The sequence below is a fragment of the Panthera leo genome, chromosome A3, assembly GCF_018350215.1.
Source record: "Panthera leo isolate Ple1 chromosome A3, P.leo_Ple1_pat1.1, whole genome shotgun sequence".
NCBI classification, from domain to species: domain Eukaryota; kingdom Metazoa; phylum Chordata; class Mammalia; order Carnivora; family Felidae; genus Panthera; species Panthera leo.
In genome coordinates this window covers 110,347,322-110,362,720 of record NC_056681.1, presented here as the reverse complement: position 1 = coordinate 110,362,720, position 15,399 = coordinate 110,347,322, and the positions used below count along the sequence as shown (strand labels likewise).

General features: G+C 44.9%; 1 protein-coding gene across 2 annotated transcripts in view; it reads left to right on the top strand.

Moving 5' to 3' along the window:
* CRIM1 (cysteine rich transmembrane BMP regulator 1) overlaps positions 1-15,399 on the top strand; it is a 189,012-nt gene that overhangs the window by 101,233 nt on the left and 72,380 nt on the right. For both annotated transcript variants that reach the window (XM_042933264.1, XM_042933263.1), the window contains exons 5-6: positions 7,821-7,942; positions 14,891-15,073. In XM_042933264.1, the coding sequence (XP_042789198.1) occupies positions 7,821-7,942; positions 14,891-15,073 (305 nt within the window). The remainder of the gene's footprint in view (positions 1-7,820; positions 7,943-14,890; positions 15,074-15,399) is intronic.

The following is a 15,399-nucleotide window of genomic DNA, read 5'->3' as shown; positions in this document are numbered from 1 at the left end:
CCTCCTCTTTCCCAGAGTGCGCTATGCCAGTTTCCCCTCTCACTCTTGCTCACTGCTTCTCCGTGCACATCTCACTCCTGCCCTTCGGCTCTCTGAGGCCATCCTGCCCTCCGTGAAATCAAATGCCATCGTCTTTCCCCCAGACCTAAGGAGGTGAAGGCAAAGAGCCTTCCGTTCCTGGGACTTGGTCGTTTTCGGACTGTTGAGCTAACCTGAGTGTGGTTCAGGATGCCTGCCAGATCGCAGCTCTCATGTTTCACTAGGGGCCCAGGCCCCGGGGATTCTTTCCAGTTGTGTCTGTGCTCTGGTTCCTCTCCTGCCAGGACTGAGTCCCTCTGGAACTTCCCCGACTCTCTTCTTCAGCCGTCACGTTGAGGTGGTGATGTGTATGAAGTGCCATTGCCTCCTCACCCCACCTGCTTACTGTGGAGCATGGTTCTAGAACATAACTTTATCAATCTTACAGGAGCCATGCGGGCTTGTAAATACCATCTTCCTATAATTTATACCACTTTTCTTTCAACTTAGTGCCATAAGATAAGTTTCCTGAGCCACATGCCAGCCTTGGAGGAGGGAGCCGTAATCATTTGCCCCTTGAGAACGCCAAGAAGAGAAGGGCTACAGTGACTACTTTATTAAGGTCTTATGGTGGACTTTGTTATTATTACTAATATTAGAAACGCAAAGGAATATTTTACCTCATTGCTCTCAATTTACGTCTTCTCTGTATTGGAGCACATCCTTTGCTCCCCACAGAAAAAAAAAGCAAAACAAACAGAAACAATGCAGAGTGATTTTACTGTTGTCTCTGAAGGGAAAGTGGGGAACGATGTACAGTTTCTGGTTGTGGAAAGGAGTGGCCCCTGGACCCACTGCTGGAAGGAAGCATCCTCAGAGCTGGGCCCGGGGCTTGCTGCTAACGTGTGTGTCTAACTGCCCAGGGTTGGCACTGCAAGGAGATCATGTAGGAATTAGCGTCAGAGAGGGTGACTAAGGATTCATCACCGAGTGAAGAGTAAATGTCTTCTGGTGAGACACGAGAAGAATTGTGACCCTAGGAAATTTCCCTAGAAACGAGGACAGTTCTCCATAAGGGTAGTTGGGCCCTCGGGAGGGAAACTCGTGTATTTTGGATATTTTATTTGTAGTATCTCTCTTTTTTTTTTTTTAAACTTCTGCATTTCTGGAAAGAGGTAAGAAATATAATCACTACAAAGATAGTGCATCAGATTTAATTAAACCTGCAGCTACGTTTTGTAGAATAGAGCTGTGTTTTATGTGTCATTAGAATTTCCATTACCTGACACTTCTTTCATTAATGCACTGAGTGGAATCCTAGTAGTACAAGCAAGGTTTTTGCCCTTTTAGTTCTACATTTCTTCTCGTTTCCTAACTAAAGGGAGAGCTCCCTCCCACCTATAAATAGTAGTTGTTTTTTATTTATAGACCATGATTCTCCCCCCTTTGAAGGGCCCCAGCGCTCAGTGAGGTGTGGAGTAAATCCAGTTTGGGGAGGTGCTGTTTTCAGAGGGCCTCACGGAGTTGTTTTCCTCTGCTTGGGGAACATGAGCAGTTGGATGGTCTGCTGCTTCCACATTTCCTCCTCTGCGGGAGTTTATTGTAGGGGAATGTTAGAATAACATTTGGCCTCCCTCTGCGTGGCGCCCACCGCAGGGCACGCCTGTGCTTTGCTGCGCGGCTGTGGGAGAGACAGGAGGACTCCTCCTGAGGCCTCTTCTGACCCCCTGTAGTTTGGTGTCCTTCACAGTGTCTCCAGTCATTCTGGTGAAGCGAACTGTTGATTGTTCAACTAAGTTATGAAGCCGTAAGTTAAGCTGTGAGGACCAGCATCAGGCATATCGTGTCTTCTCCCGCGATGCTTAGTCAGTCGTCTTAGTGGGGAAAAAAGAGAGAGTCATAGAAGTATACTCCTTGTCCAAAAAGAAAAAAAAAAAAGATCACCCAAGAAAGCTTTGGAGAGAAGGCGCATCTTGAGCTGGGCCTGAAGGTTGAGTGCTGGCAAGGAGAGGGGATGGGGAGGATGAGGGAGAGAAGCAGGGAGTGTGGGCGTGCAAGGCTATGATGTGCTCCAAGGACAGGGTGGAGGCCAGGAGAAGCAGTAGGAAGGATGAACCCGGATCAGACTGTTGCAGTGATGGGAATGGCAATAATAGAAGCATTTTATAGTTAGAAGAAAGCTCATTACGAACCAGCCGCCTCCTTCGGTGGACGAGAACGCCACATCCCAGAGTGGCTTGCTGTGATTTCTGGTGGCAGTGGTGCTGCGTTGTCCGTACTGATCCTGTCTTCACCCTGTGTGTCTTTCCTAAGCCACCATATTCAGGCAGGAAAGAGGTTTTGTAAATGATTGACAGCAAGTGCTGCAAATTGTCATTCTCACTGAAATGATAGGACTAGTTGTACTTGGCTTTTTCCAAACTAAAAGTGCAGATTAAGCCATAGCAACTGAGAGCCTGCACCTGTCGGAGCGAGTTTCTCAGAAAGTAGGTCCCAGGTTGCATCCAGTGCAGTCTCTTGGAGAGCTTTTGATGTGGGCAGATTCCGAGGCCTGCCCCAGACTTGCAGAAACAATAATCTTGGAGAATGGCACCCTAGAATCTGTATTCAAGGCAAACTCCATAGTGTTTCCTTCCACACGTTAATTTTGAAAAGTGCTGTACCTATTAGCTCTCAGTCCAACATTTATACACATAAAAACTATAGAAACAATGCATAGTTTAACCTCTGATTTATTAACCATGAATAAAATGTTTATTCCAGATTATTGCTTTGATGGCTTTGTCCTTCATTTTTTTCATTTACAAGACAAATAAGACATGCCCCCTGCACCACGGGAATTCACAGGAGAGGCAGTAAGATTTTGATTTCATAGGATGAGCATGTACAGTCCCAAGAATTCAGCACCCGTGTGTACTATGGAAGGTCAGAGGAGAGAAAATAAATCTTGGTTCCTTAAAAAAAAAAAAAAAAAAAAAAGTTTCAGGTTTTTCTTTAAATTCTAGTAGTTAAACACATATTGTAATCCTGGTTGCTGTTTGATCAGGGAAGGCCTTGTAGGGTGGGTGGTCTTAAGGTTGTGTGGAATTTACCAGCAGCCAAAGAGCTGAGGCAGAGTGCACACCTGAGCTGTGGCCCTGAGTGAGAAGGGTTGGGTGGGTGGATCGGTGAATGGGGAGTCGCCCTTGTTGCCCAGGTGTGGCATGGGGAGGAACCAGTAGAACGTGGAAGCTAGAAAAAAGAGAAGTAGAGGCTAGACTGGCAGGTACTTTGTGAGCTGTGCCAGGACCCTGGCCTCTGGCCTGCCTGGGACTGTGTGGTCCAGGAAGCAAAGGACAAGAAGGGAAAGCATCAGTACACATTGCCCTTCAGCCAACACAACAGGCCCGTCTGGGCCTCCTAAGGAGGGGAGTGCCCTCTAGGGGTTTAGATGATTTCTGAGTGCTGTTCATCACTGTGCTCAGGCGCTCAGATGCCCACTAAGCTGAATCCATTACCTACTCAGGAGAAAAAAGACAGCCTAAGCAACCCACCTGGCTGCAGCTGTGATTACATTATGCAGAAATTTATTAATGTGGTGTCTTGATTGATCATTATCTTAATACTGAGGATAACAGTAGAGGCTTGATTTTTGCGGCAAATTGCATATACAGGTTGCTTCTTGTTTGAAGTTAAAAGGCCCTTAGCCCATATACTGTATGATTCTATTTATGTGAACTGTCCACAACAGGCAGATCCACAGAGACAGAGCACGGAGGAGTGGTTGCAGGGGGCTGGGGGAGGAAATGCAAGTACAGGGTTTCTTTTTGAGGTGATGAAAATGTTCTAAAATTAGGTAGTGCTAGTGGTTGCACAACCCTGTGAATATAAAACCACTGAATTGCACTTTAAAGGGGGTGAAATTTATGGCATGCTAATCATATCTCAATAAAGCCGTTATTTACTTAGGAAAAAAAAAAAAAAGCCCTTAGCATTTCTGCTACAGGTGTCCTGCCAACAGCTCTACCTGAAGCAGCCATTTTGAATTCATGGTGTAGAAATCTCCATGTTGTGCTTCTCACTTTCTCTTTTGTACTTTTGTTTTTAGTTACTATTATTCCTCCTTCGTTCATTTCCGGTTCTGTTGCACTTAAGAAGTATTTGTTAGGGACTACACACAGTGGATGCAAGGAGAGCTGGTGGTAAGATTTGCACTCAAGTCACCACAGAATAGAATGAGAGGAGCCTTAAGCGACGTATGGTATCTGGCGGCTCCGAGAGAAGCTGTCATTTGAGATCGGCCCAAGAGGACAGATAGTATGTGCACAGACAGCTGGATGAGGAATATTCCGGAGAGAGCAGGGGTGAACAGTGCAGAGGCAGCAGCATGAGAGCTGGTGTGGAGAACAGAGGAGTGACCAGAGCAAAGGAAAATGAAGAGAAAGACCACAGGGGAGACTTGGGGGAAAGGCCCGTGGACTTGACAGGGTCGTATGCTAGGCTGAGAAGCCGATCGGTTAAGTGAGGGGCAGCTGACGACTTTGGACGCTGGGAGTGCAGTAACTGGGCTGTGGTGTGGGTTGGGAGGAGAGAGTCAGTTGAAGGAGGCCAGGGGAGAACCTGGAAATTGGGAGGGAGGGGGTTTTAGAAGTGAGGGTAAGTGCTGACCTTGGTGCCATGAGCATCTCTTCTGTGTCTATTTCCTCTACCGCTATTCCACACGTTTTCTCCATTTTCTTGCTCTTTATCCAGGCAGTGGGGTAAAGGGTAGAAGGAAGACATGGGAGAAGGGACAGAAAAAGAACAAAAATGGAGAGAAAAGGGGGTAAGGACAAAATAACAATTTGCATCCTTTAGTTGTTTTGTAATTCAGCGTTTCCTTTTCACCGGAAGGAAACCTAGTCTCTCGTGGCAAGTGCAGGGCAGGAAGCCTTATATAATCTCAGGTCATTGGTTTAGGCTGTGCGCCTCACTATTCCCATCTGTAAAAGGGAAGAATACCTGCCTCTACTGTAGGTAAACCAGAGGGTCTCTATCATATTAAAGAACTTTTAAAAACTGAGACTTAAAGTTAAAAACTTAGACTTAAAATTATGTAAGACTTACATAATTTGTAGACCTAATAAATTTCCTTGGCAGACAAGGGTCCTGACGAGTCCCCCATTTATTACATGAGAGAGGGAGCGTAAGCACATCTGTCAAAAGATAACCCATGTGAGTTGTATCGTGTTGAACTGTATGAGATTGCCATTTGACTATTTTTGACTTACAAAAAAATGACAGTTGTCCTAAAGTTTCAACCTAATGGTTGCTGGATAGATATCTGATATGGGCCCAGGTTTTCACCTTTTCTGGTTTCTCAGGAAGTTCCTTCTTTATTAAGGAGCTAATGGTCTTTAACACCTGCTAATTTTAGGTTCAAAGGAAGCCTTGTGAAATCAAAAGACACCAAGAGGTGGGGAGGGCTTGCCAAGAGGCTGGTCCAGAAGGGGAAAGGAGCTGGGAGCAAGCCAGCCAGCCCAAACCGGGGCACCTGAATCCTTGGAACTTGAACATATAGTCATTCTGGGTATAGGAGCAAAAATTCAGCATCAGGGGTTTTCTTTGGTAAGTGGGTTACTAGGCAGTCGTGTGCAGTTTTAGACCTTCTGTAACCTACTACAGACAACCTCTGTGAATCACTACAAAAGCACGAGAGAGATCTAAATGTTGAGAAACAGGTCACATGTAAAAGGGGACACAAGAAGCCGTAGGGCAGACTCCACTATGGTTTTCAGCTTGGTGGGATTTCTGACAGCCTCGCAGAGAGCTTGGCACCTAAGTGCACATACGTGTTCAGTAAAGGTCCCTGAAGGATATCCGAAGAGGTATTTTCCAGTTCATCGTATGCTCTCTGGTGTTTGAATTAGAATGATTCCCCGGAACACATCAGTAGGCAAGAATGTGGATCCCAGAAGATGTGGAAGAAAAGGTTAGTTATTCGTGTAGGATATGTTTCCATTGTAATCACATGCAGATACCAGAACCAGGGTGTGGCCTCATGAGGCCCTGGCCCCATTAATCCATAGAGGCTGAAGGGTTGAAGTTGTACAGAGGATCCAGAATAAATGGAAATAATACGTCATCACTGTAGTATCACAGGGATATGATTATCTGCTTACAACTGTAGTAACAAGGCACACAGAAATGAAAGACTGTGGAATAACCTTTGCAGTTCAGCCCTGGAAGTTGATTGCCCTATAGGAATACAGATCCACCCACACCAAAGAGGCAAATGTTTATCTGAAACCATAAAAGAGAGATTCCATTGCAGCAAAACCTTAATTACCTAACCCCCTCTTCTCCCAAGTCCCCTGATATAACCGTCACCCCATATGGAAGAAGCCTGAAAGGGCCCACCTCCAGAGGGGTTGTTCACACCTTTCCAGTGGCTTTAATGGTCTTTGCTGCGAATTTTAATTTATATTTGTTTCCCTTTTAGTTCTGCAGTTGATTATAAATGTAACTAAACCTCTGGGCCTGATTATTGAGGTACTTGTGGACTATGAGCATACTGGAATTCGTTACAGGTCCAAAGAACAATAGGAGAACAAAACAATCGCTTAAGCAAGAAGGTGGGGGGAAAACAAAAACTGAAATTAACAAGTGTGTTAATCGCTCTTCCCTGCTGGGAGCGTCCCCCTCCCCTGATCCTGACCCCACACTGTACATAAGTACCCACATACTTCCTGTGAGGATGTCTCTTTTTAGGATGCCTTCCTTTTATTCCTATCAACCTGGGAACTTCCTTGGTCATCCTCTCTGCCCTCTGACCCTCCTTTCATCCCCAGGGGAGCCCTGGTGGGGAGGGGGGTTGGTGGGGGGGAGCCGGAGGCTAGCTGTTCCTTCCTTTTATTCCATTTGTATTCTAAGGCCCTAGGCTGCTCATTCCCTGCCTAGTTCTTTGTCACAGGCTTCAGCAAGCAGTAGACTTTTTTTTCTCCTCTTATGCTCACCTCATACATATACCCACCTCTTACTTTTCTACTACGTTTAGACTGGTTTCACAGCAGAGTTGAACTTAAGTAAGGGTGAGAGCCAGCAGAGTGGGCTTGCAGTTCATTGAACACCTCATTCATGCATGTTGAGATAAATGGACATGTTGTGGCTTAGAAGATCCCCCAAAATGAGGCTTTCAGCTTTCAAGTAACTGTCACAGGTCCACCTACTAAAGCTCATGCCCGTTGTAAAGAGCTCCTCAGTCTTCCATCAGCATCCGTTTCTCATGTTATGCATAATTACAAATGAATGTGGCTAAAGATGAGGGTACCCCGAGACCCAGTCACACTGACAAAAAGAGACTCAAGAGCTACTAACTTAATAGCAGAAAGAAGGGTCAGAAAGATCTCTGAAAAACACCCAAAGGTCAACAGCAACAAAGCAGGAACACAGGGCCATTTACCATGGGAGCCCCCTTCTGTGTTGGCCCACGCGAGCATCACTGGTTTATGGAATAACACCATAATGTACACACATAAACACGGCCCTGCGTCATCAAGGAAATGCTTGTTATGCTGGTCTGGTTAAGTAAGAAATGACGTAATGCATTTTAGGAATATTTCTGTCAAAATGGTTACAGTTAAAAACACGGGTGTATTTTAAGGAGATGAGCCTCAGTTATTTGGAATGCAAATTATGTTAGCACCCGGTCCCCATCCCCCAGTGACCCCAGATAAGCAAGACAGTGTCGTTTGCCACAGCCACTGCCACTTTGTTTGTGGTCTCCCGACTTCTATGTTGTTGTTTATTCATGGGGTTTTCCTTCCCTTTTTCTTTGGTTTCAGATGCGAGTGTCTCTCTGGCTTATGTGGTTTCCCCGTGTGTGAGGTGGGATCCACCCCTCGCATAGTCTCTCGTGGAGATGGGACACCCGGAAAGTGCTGTGATGTCTTTGAATGTGTTAATGGTACGTGGGGGTGCAGGAGGAGGGAGGGTTCCATTGGCCACTTCCGCCCTGTGGAAGGCGGGGCATGCATTCAGGGACTCCATGCCACTCACTCAGGAGGAAGGTCGGCTTGGGATCTCTCAGAGCAGCACAGGGAGTCAGGAGAAGGGGATCCTCATTCCGTCCATCAGAAAGAGAATTTTGAAAGTGGAAGCACAGATTGTCTGTAGCTGTCACGTTCGGCTGTATTTCGGTAGTGCAGAAACGTGAGGAGCTCAGGAAAAGGATCGCGGAAGCTGTGACCACACTACCACTGCTGTCAGGAGCTAGTCTGTGTAACCGACGCCACATTGAAGCCACCACAACTTGACGCAGAAAAGGCATCGTTCCTCAAGTCGAGTATTTTCCTACGTAGAGAGCACGGCTTTGACCGGCGCTAGGTCATTCTTATTGGCCGCTTTTGATTCGAGCCTTATGGCCCTGAAAAAGGATTCTGCAGTCACAAGATTCCTTCAAATAGAATCCACTTCTCCTTTTCACCTTTCATGACAGGGCTTGGTGTTTGGTGACATGGTGTTTATTGAATTTAGATGCTAGAAAGGGAGGAGAACCTAAGACATGCCCTTCCCTCAGAATTTTTAGAAGGAAAACAAAGAATAAAAGTCAAGCAAGTGAAATGTCAGTCGTGCTAGCACTATTCAGTCAGTGCCTAGACACGAGGAAAATGAAGGCGCATGTGGACAAAAACAACAAAATCGCACTTGCAGAAACCCCCCTATTAACTGCTGCCTCTAAGAAATCAGAGTTCAGAAGAATGTCTGCCCTCCCTCAAGCCTGCCCTTCCCCATATGAAAAGGTTGTATTAAAATTGAGTCCTTGCGTCCTTTGGTTTTCAGTCCAGTGGCCGCCTGTTGTTTTGTTTGTTTTGCTTTGAGTAGACACTTGGCGTCAGGCTTCGTGGTTGACAGAACGTGGACTGGAGCCATACGACCTTGGTTTGAGAATTGGTTCCACCAGTTACCGGCTGTGTAACTTTGAGCATCGCTTGGTCTCCCTGGGCCTCAGTTTCCACATCTGTCAAGTGGAGTGAATAACAGTCACTTAAATGAGGTTCCCCTTGTGAAGCACTTGCAATAAATAGTCTTTATTTTGCGTGTTACCTCCCGTTCACACCCACAGACCCGGGTCTGGACGTTCCAAGGGGATAGAGAAGGCGAGATGAGCTTCCTGGCTCACAGACCTCACGAATCCAAGCACAGGTGTAGAAAAAGCTCCATGTGGAGAAAGCAGCCTCTTCTCAGTGCTTCTCCTCACTTCTAGTCGTGTGTGTTAAACACCAGCAAACCGCAAAGCCTCTTCTCTGGTACTGCTACATATCGTAAGGAACATTTTGCGAGTATTTAACTCTTCTGCCATTTGGCACAAATACTCCTCACCCTGGGCTCCTAGCATCTCAAATGTGCTTCCTTCTAGGACTCCTCACTCGGCCAGTCCTCTCATGTCTGTCTCTCATTCTCCAGCCTGAACCTGCAGAGGGTCTGTCCTTGTGTCTGTGGGTGTCCAGGTTGTCTTGGGGGAGTGAGCGAGCAGATTCGGGTCATATCAGTTCCCTCCAGAGGTGGCTGTTAAATACCAGCCCAGAGAGGGGTTCCTTTGTGGGGACCCTCCATCTTTCACTGCCCTCCCTGGACGTTAATCTTAAGTCATTTGTCCCCTGGAAATACCATTTGCTGTCGTGTCCTCTGGGCGAGGAAGAGGAGTGCCTTTCTTCTTTCCTTGCATCTCAGTTGTAGAGATCCGCGTCGTGTCTTTCTTATCAGGACATTAAGCTTCCATCTTACCTAGTGTGCTGTGACCAGACGGCTAATGGCCGCCCCCCACCTCAGCGGCTGCGGATGGATCTTTGGGGCCCGCTCTCGTTTATAGCCTCGCTGTTTGTAGAGCTGTCATTCCAGGAATAGGACTTGCCATCTGCCACGAGACAATGCAGAGATGACAAAACACGCTCAGTGTTTCAGGGGGTGACGCTTGCCTGCCACCACAAACCTGGGTGATCTCTGCTTTTTTGTTCATTGTCCTGTTATGGCGTCTCTATTACTGTCTTAGTCGTTCAGTTGTAGATGAGGCTAGAAACCTTAATGCTGGGAAGATTCATAAGCTTACACAATAACATTTAAAAGTCTGTATTTTACCTCTTTTAAGGTGTACATACATACATGCACACACGCAGATACGTGCATGTGTGTGTGTGTGTGTTTGGCCCCACCCCCAGCGCCCTGGGAAAATCTTACTGTTGTCATAAGGCCATCATTAGAGGATATCACGTATCAAACACTCCTTGTCACCACTTAGAACAGCAGAGGTCTATTTATATTTATATAAAGCTTTGCTTATCCACAAAGGATTTCAGGCACCTTCATAGCAAGAACAAAAGCCATAACACGAAAATACTAATGAGAAAAGAGAGAACCATAAAGTTGTATGCAAATGCTGAAAGTGAAAACCGAAAAGAAGAAAGCGCCCGCAGGTGTGCAGGCTGTAAGTGTCTGTCTGCATAATTGCCAGGGTTAAACATTAGCAAGGCTCCCAACTTCCTGGCCGTCAAAGTGGAAAAAAAGGAGATAGAGTTAGATACGCAGGTCTTATTTTCAGAGGAAAGAACCTACTGGAGGGGGCAACTCTCTTCTCACCTGGAAATTTGAAAGGCACTGGCTGATGCAGTAGGTCACGTCCTCAGTCCCGTTCACACCACCAATACAGACACGGGTTTCCTGCGACAGCTCTTCTCAACACAGAGCAAAAGCCACATATTCAAATGCAACTCAGCGAAAGCAGTTCTCAGAGATGAGTTCGGCACACAGCTGGAATCTAGATGTCTGGAGCATTGCCTCCCAGATTTTGAGAACCCCCCCCCCCAACAATGTAGGAATAGATCTAGAAACCCCAGTTGAGGGGACAGTGGGTTGAATGTTACCTAACCCCACGTATGGAAATGGAGACAGCATGTCACCACTCAGTTTCCTAAGCTGCCATCTAGGTGATCCGTGTGTGTGTGTGTGTGTGTGTGTGTTTTAAGATTAAGTATTAAAGTGAAAACACAAGATGGAAAATATTCACAGAGAATTTGCAAACTCCTAAGTTTTGAAAACATCAGCCTGGATGAATAGATGGAGAGAACATTCTTCACAAACATTCTCTTTGATTCGGTTCGGTTTCAGTGGTGGGACTAGACAGTTGCAAACCAGATCGAGACAGTTTGTGACGCCTTCTCTGATGAGAGCCAAAAGTAAGACTTATGAGGTGTTAGGTGAACAAGAGCCCTGTTTAGAAACCAAAGGAACAGGTGGTATGATTGAGCTCCTTTGATGGAAACTTAGAAGTCATCAAGTTCATCACCTGGAACTATGACCCACAGCCAGGCCTGGAGTAATCTCAAGTCTCCTTCAAGAAGCAGCTCTGTGCCTGCTCGGGCCCACAGACAGAAGTTTTATCTTCAGTCAGCTGGAACTGAGCGGTGGCCTCTGCTTCTTTTTGATGAGTGCGTGTTCTCCATTTTGCTGTAATGCACTCCATCGTCTTACACGAGCACCCTCCCCCTCCCCACCTCATGCTTAGAGGAGTTTGGGTTTGAAATCTCAAGCATAGAATATGGAAGGTTGCTCAGATATATGATCAGTCGTATGTGCGTATCTGAATAAAATAGAGTATCTTGGTTTGAGTGTCATAGCCAGTAACTGCCTCTGCCAGCATCAGGCAGTAAACCGTAAAATTGACCAGTCGTGGGAGAGCCATCCCCAGAGTTGGCTTGCTTTTTGTGTAAAATTTGGGTCTAGAAAACTCAGACCTGCAGTCTTTTAGTTGAAAATGAATACACAACATCTATTGAGAACCCACTGTCTGTATAGCAGTAATGCTCAGTAATGTTTCTAGAGGTATAATATCTACTTCTACCGTAATTCAGAGAATAAGTATTTCACTTACTAGGCACTTATTGAGCACCCATTGTGTTCCTGGGGCCTTCTCAAGCTGCTCTTCCTTAAGAGTGATGATCCTACCTTTTGCACTCCCTTATGAGGGTGGTTCCCTTTTCCTTATCCTGCTCTGGCACATACACGTCTTCCCCCAATGGAAAAGGGTTTTCTCCCTTCAGTATTGTAGAACCCCATGTACCCTGTCTTTGTGGGCCATCAGTTTGCTGTTGACATATGGAGAGATTTTCAGATGTTTCCTGACGTGTGGTTGTCTCTCTTTTGGCTTCTGCGGTCCACCCACTGGCCTTCCTACACAGCTCACCGCCAGGGAAATGAGACCAGAGGCAAGATATTAGCCTTTTCCTACTGAGAGATTGAAGGGAAAAAGCAACAGAAGTGTATCTATTTGGACTTTTCTTCCACTTTCACATTTGATATAAAAGTTCTACATTTTAGTCTTCTCTTTCACTAAAATTATATACCTATCACCATCTGCCAATCACTGTAATTTGGCAGGCACTAAAGGTTATTAACCAACTATCAGGTTTTGTTGGGTTTTTTTTTTTTTTTTCAGGAGTTCTGGACTATATTAAAGAGAAAAGAGAAGATTCCATAACTAAGAAATATAAAATTTAATTGGGCAGACATGAAACAACACACACACAAAAAATCACTGACAAGACACTTTTATGCATCTCTGCATTGAGAACTATAAATTCCATAGTAAATTATTTCTTTGTACTATTTTTCATTTCCACAACCACTTAAATTGTTCCTTACAGAGGTAGTGGTAATCTCCACACGCTTCCGAGGATCACATTTATATCCCCTACAGGTGAGGAAGTAATTGGTCACTGCTCTTCAAAGATCACTGCCATCCTTCTTATTTGTATTTTTTTCTGAAGAGTGTCTATAAATTTCTCTCAGCATCAAATAGGGATTTCATTATGGGGATTTCATTATGGGACGTGCGTGTGTGTGTGTGTGTGTGTGTGCGCGCGTGTGCGCGTGCAGCCGGGGGGGCTGGGGGTGGGGTGTTTATCCTAGAGAACTCATTATGTTTTCTAGGCTGTGTTTTGGGGGACTCCCCGTCTCTCTAGATCCCACCCCCCCTTGTTCTCTGTGCATTAGCTAGTGAACCCTAACTGCCAGATCCTTCATCAACCCCGTCCCCGCCCGCTTAAGCTTCTGCACACCCTACCAAAAATACTGGTTCATCTGGAGCGGCATTATTCATAACCAGACTCTTCCCTCCTCACTTACTTCAAATCTTGTACCAAGATTTGTAGCTTCACACAGATGGTGGATTTGGCTGATTAATGTAACCAAGTAATTCATATTGATGGGTTTATACTTTTGTCCCTTCATTTTGAATGGGTGCTCAGCATTTTGTTACAGTATTTTACCTCACTGCACAGCATGCAAGTTTGATTTGCAAGAGCGCTCCCGTTTTCTATACTTTGGAACTTGTGGTCTCACTGCCCAGTTCCTTCTATTCCCTGCTCAGATTAGTATGTTGGCTGAAAGCATATAGAAGAATTCTGAGCTATAATGAGATGATACTTTGTAACACAATATTAGTTTTCTGGAAAAAGAAATCATATATACAGCCAGCAGTAGGGACTCGGTTCAGACCTGCACTTTTGCTGCCTGTGTAAACACAGATGCACAGCCGGCCTCACACCAGTCAAGTGACTTTAGGCAGGTCACCTAATCTCTTTAAGTTTCATTCTCCTAATCAAAGAAATGGATATTAGCACTTGCTCTGTCTTCTCCACTGCACTATTATAAACTCGAATGAGAAAGTCATTGTCCTTAGGTATAAACCAGGTGCAAATACATTCAAATTAAAATGCGGTGAAAGTCTCTTTAAAAGTTTCAAACATGCAAGGTGACATATCAAATGATGTTGGTTCAGAGGAGCCCATGAACGATGCTTGTATCATAATCTAGCTTTCCCCACCTTATTAAACAGGGTACTTCAGCCTAGGAGAACTTTCTTCAATTTGGGAATATTTTTATGTTGCCAGCTTCATTGAGACACATATCATGCAGTTTACCAAGTTACACAGTTCAGTGGTTTTTAGAATATTCACAGAGTTGTGGAATCATCACGATCAATTTTACTATACTCATTAGTCTCCCCCCCCCCCGACCCCGCCAAACTTCCCAGCTCATTAGCAGTCACTCCCCATTTGCCCCCAGCACCCCCACACCTAGGCAACAACTAATCCAATTTTTGTCTCCATAGATGTCCCTATTATGGGCATTTCATATAAATAGAATCATATAATATATGGGGTTTTTTTTTAATGGCTTCCTTTAATTAGTGTAATTTTTTCAAGGTTCATTAATATTATAGCATGTATCAAAACTTCATACATTTTATGGCCAAGAAGTATTTCATTGTATGGATATACCACATTTTGTTTTCTCATAACATCAGTTCATAGACATTTAGGTTGTTTCCAAGAAAGGGAATGGTGTTTTGTTAAAGTCCAGGTACTATTAAAACTATGGATTATTAACCCAGATAGAAGAAATAATTTAGGAGTGAACACTGAAAGAACACAAGAACATCACCTCCAAAAGACCTTAAGTAAATTGTTTTTGAGGCAGAGCAGAGCCTAATGTGGAGGCAAGATCGTTTATTTGACGCAGAGAATTCTTTAGCAAAACACACATAATGTCTTTAAAGCACATATCAGATATGTGAGTTTCATGCTCAGATGGTTACCTTTGTTTGTTTGGAGTAGGGGTAAGTCGGTGTAGATTTTTGTTCAGGAGAATTTCAGTTCCTTGGGGCAGGAAGATAACTGACTTTGTTTAATTGTATTTTGCATTGCCTTACTGTTTTCATTGTACAAATTATATCAATTTGGTAAATTTCTATCAAATTCTAACGTTCTGTCAGAATTTTCTAGAGGCTGATTGAAGAACAAAAGGCACCACCCAGAAATGACTTTGAATATGCCTTGTTTGCTTTAACTCCTTTCAGAAACAAAGCCAGCCTGTGTCTTCAATAACGTGGAATATAATGACGGAGATATGTTTCGAATGGACAACTGTCGGTTCTGTCGATGCCAAGGGGGTGTTTCCATCTGCTTCACTGCCCAGTGTGGTGAGCTGAACTGCGAGAGGTACTATGTGCCCGAAGGAGAGTGCTGCCCAGTGTGTGAGGGTAAGAGAAAGTGCTCATTAAGGTTAATAAGCATATACATGGCTCAGACTTTTAATATCAAAATCAACACAATTCAGTCTCACCCAAAAATAGAAGAAAATTGAAGAAGTTCCCTTTTTGTGACATCATGGCCTATCTTTCAGGACTTTGATCATGTCAGGAGGAGTGCATGAGATGTCTCCCCAAGGGAAGTTATGCCCTGGGTGTAGAAAGTGGGCCACCTCTCTACACAGGTCGACATGAGATTTCCCGGAAGTGCTATCCATTCCCCCCCTCCCTTGATTCCAGAAGTTCCTCAGCAAGATCTGGGGACGTCAGAGCTCACC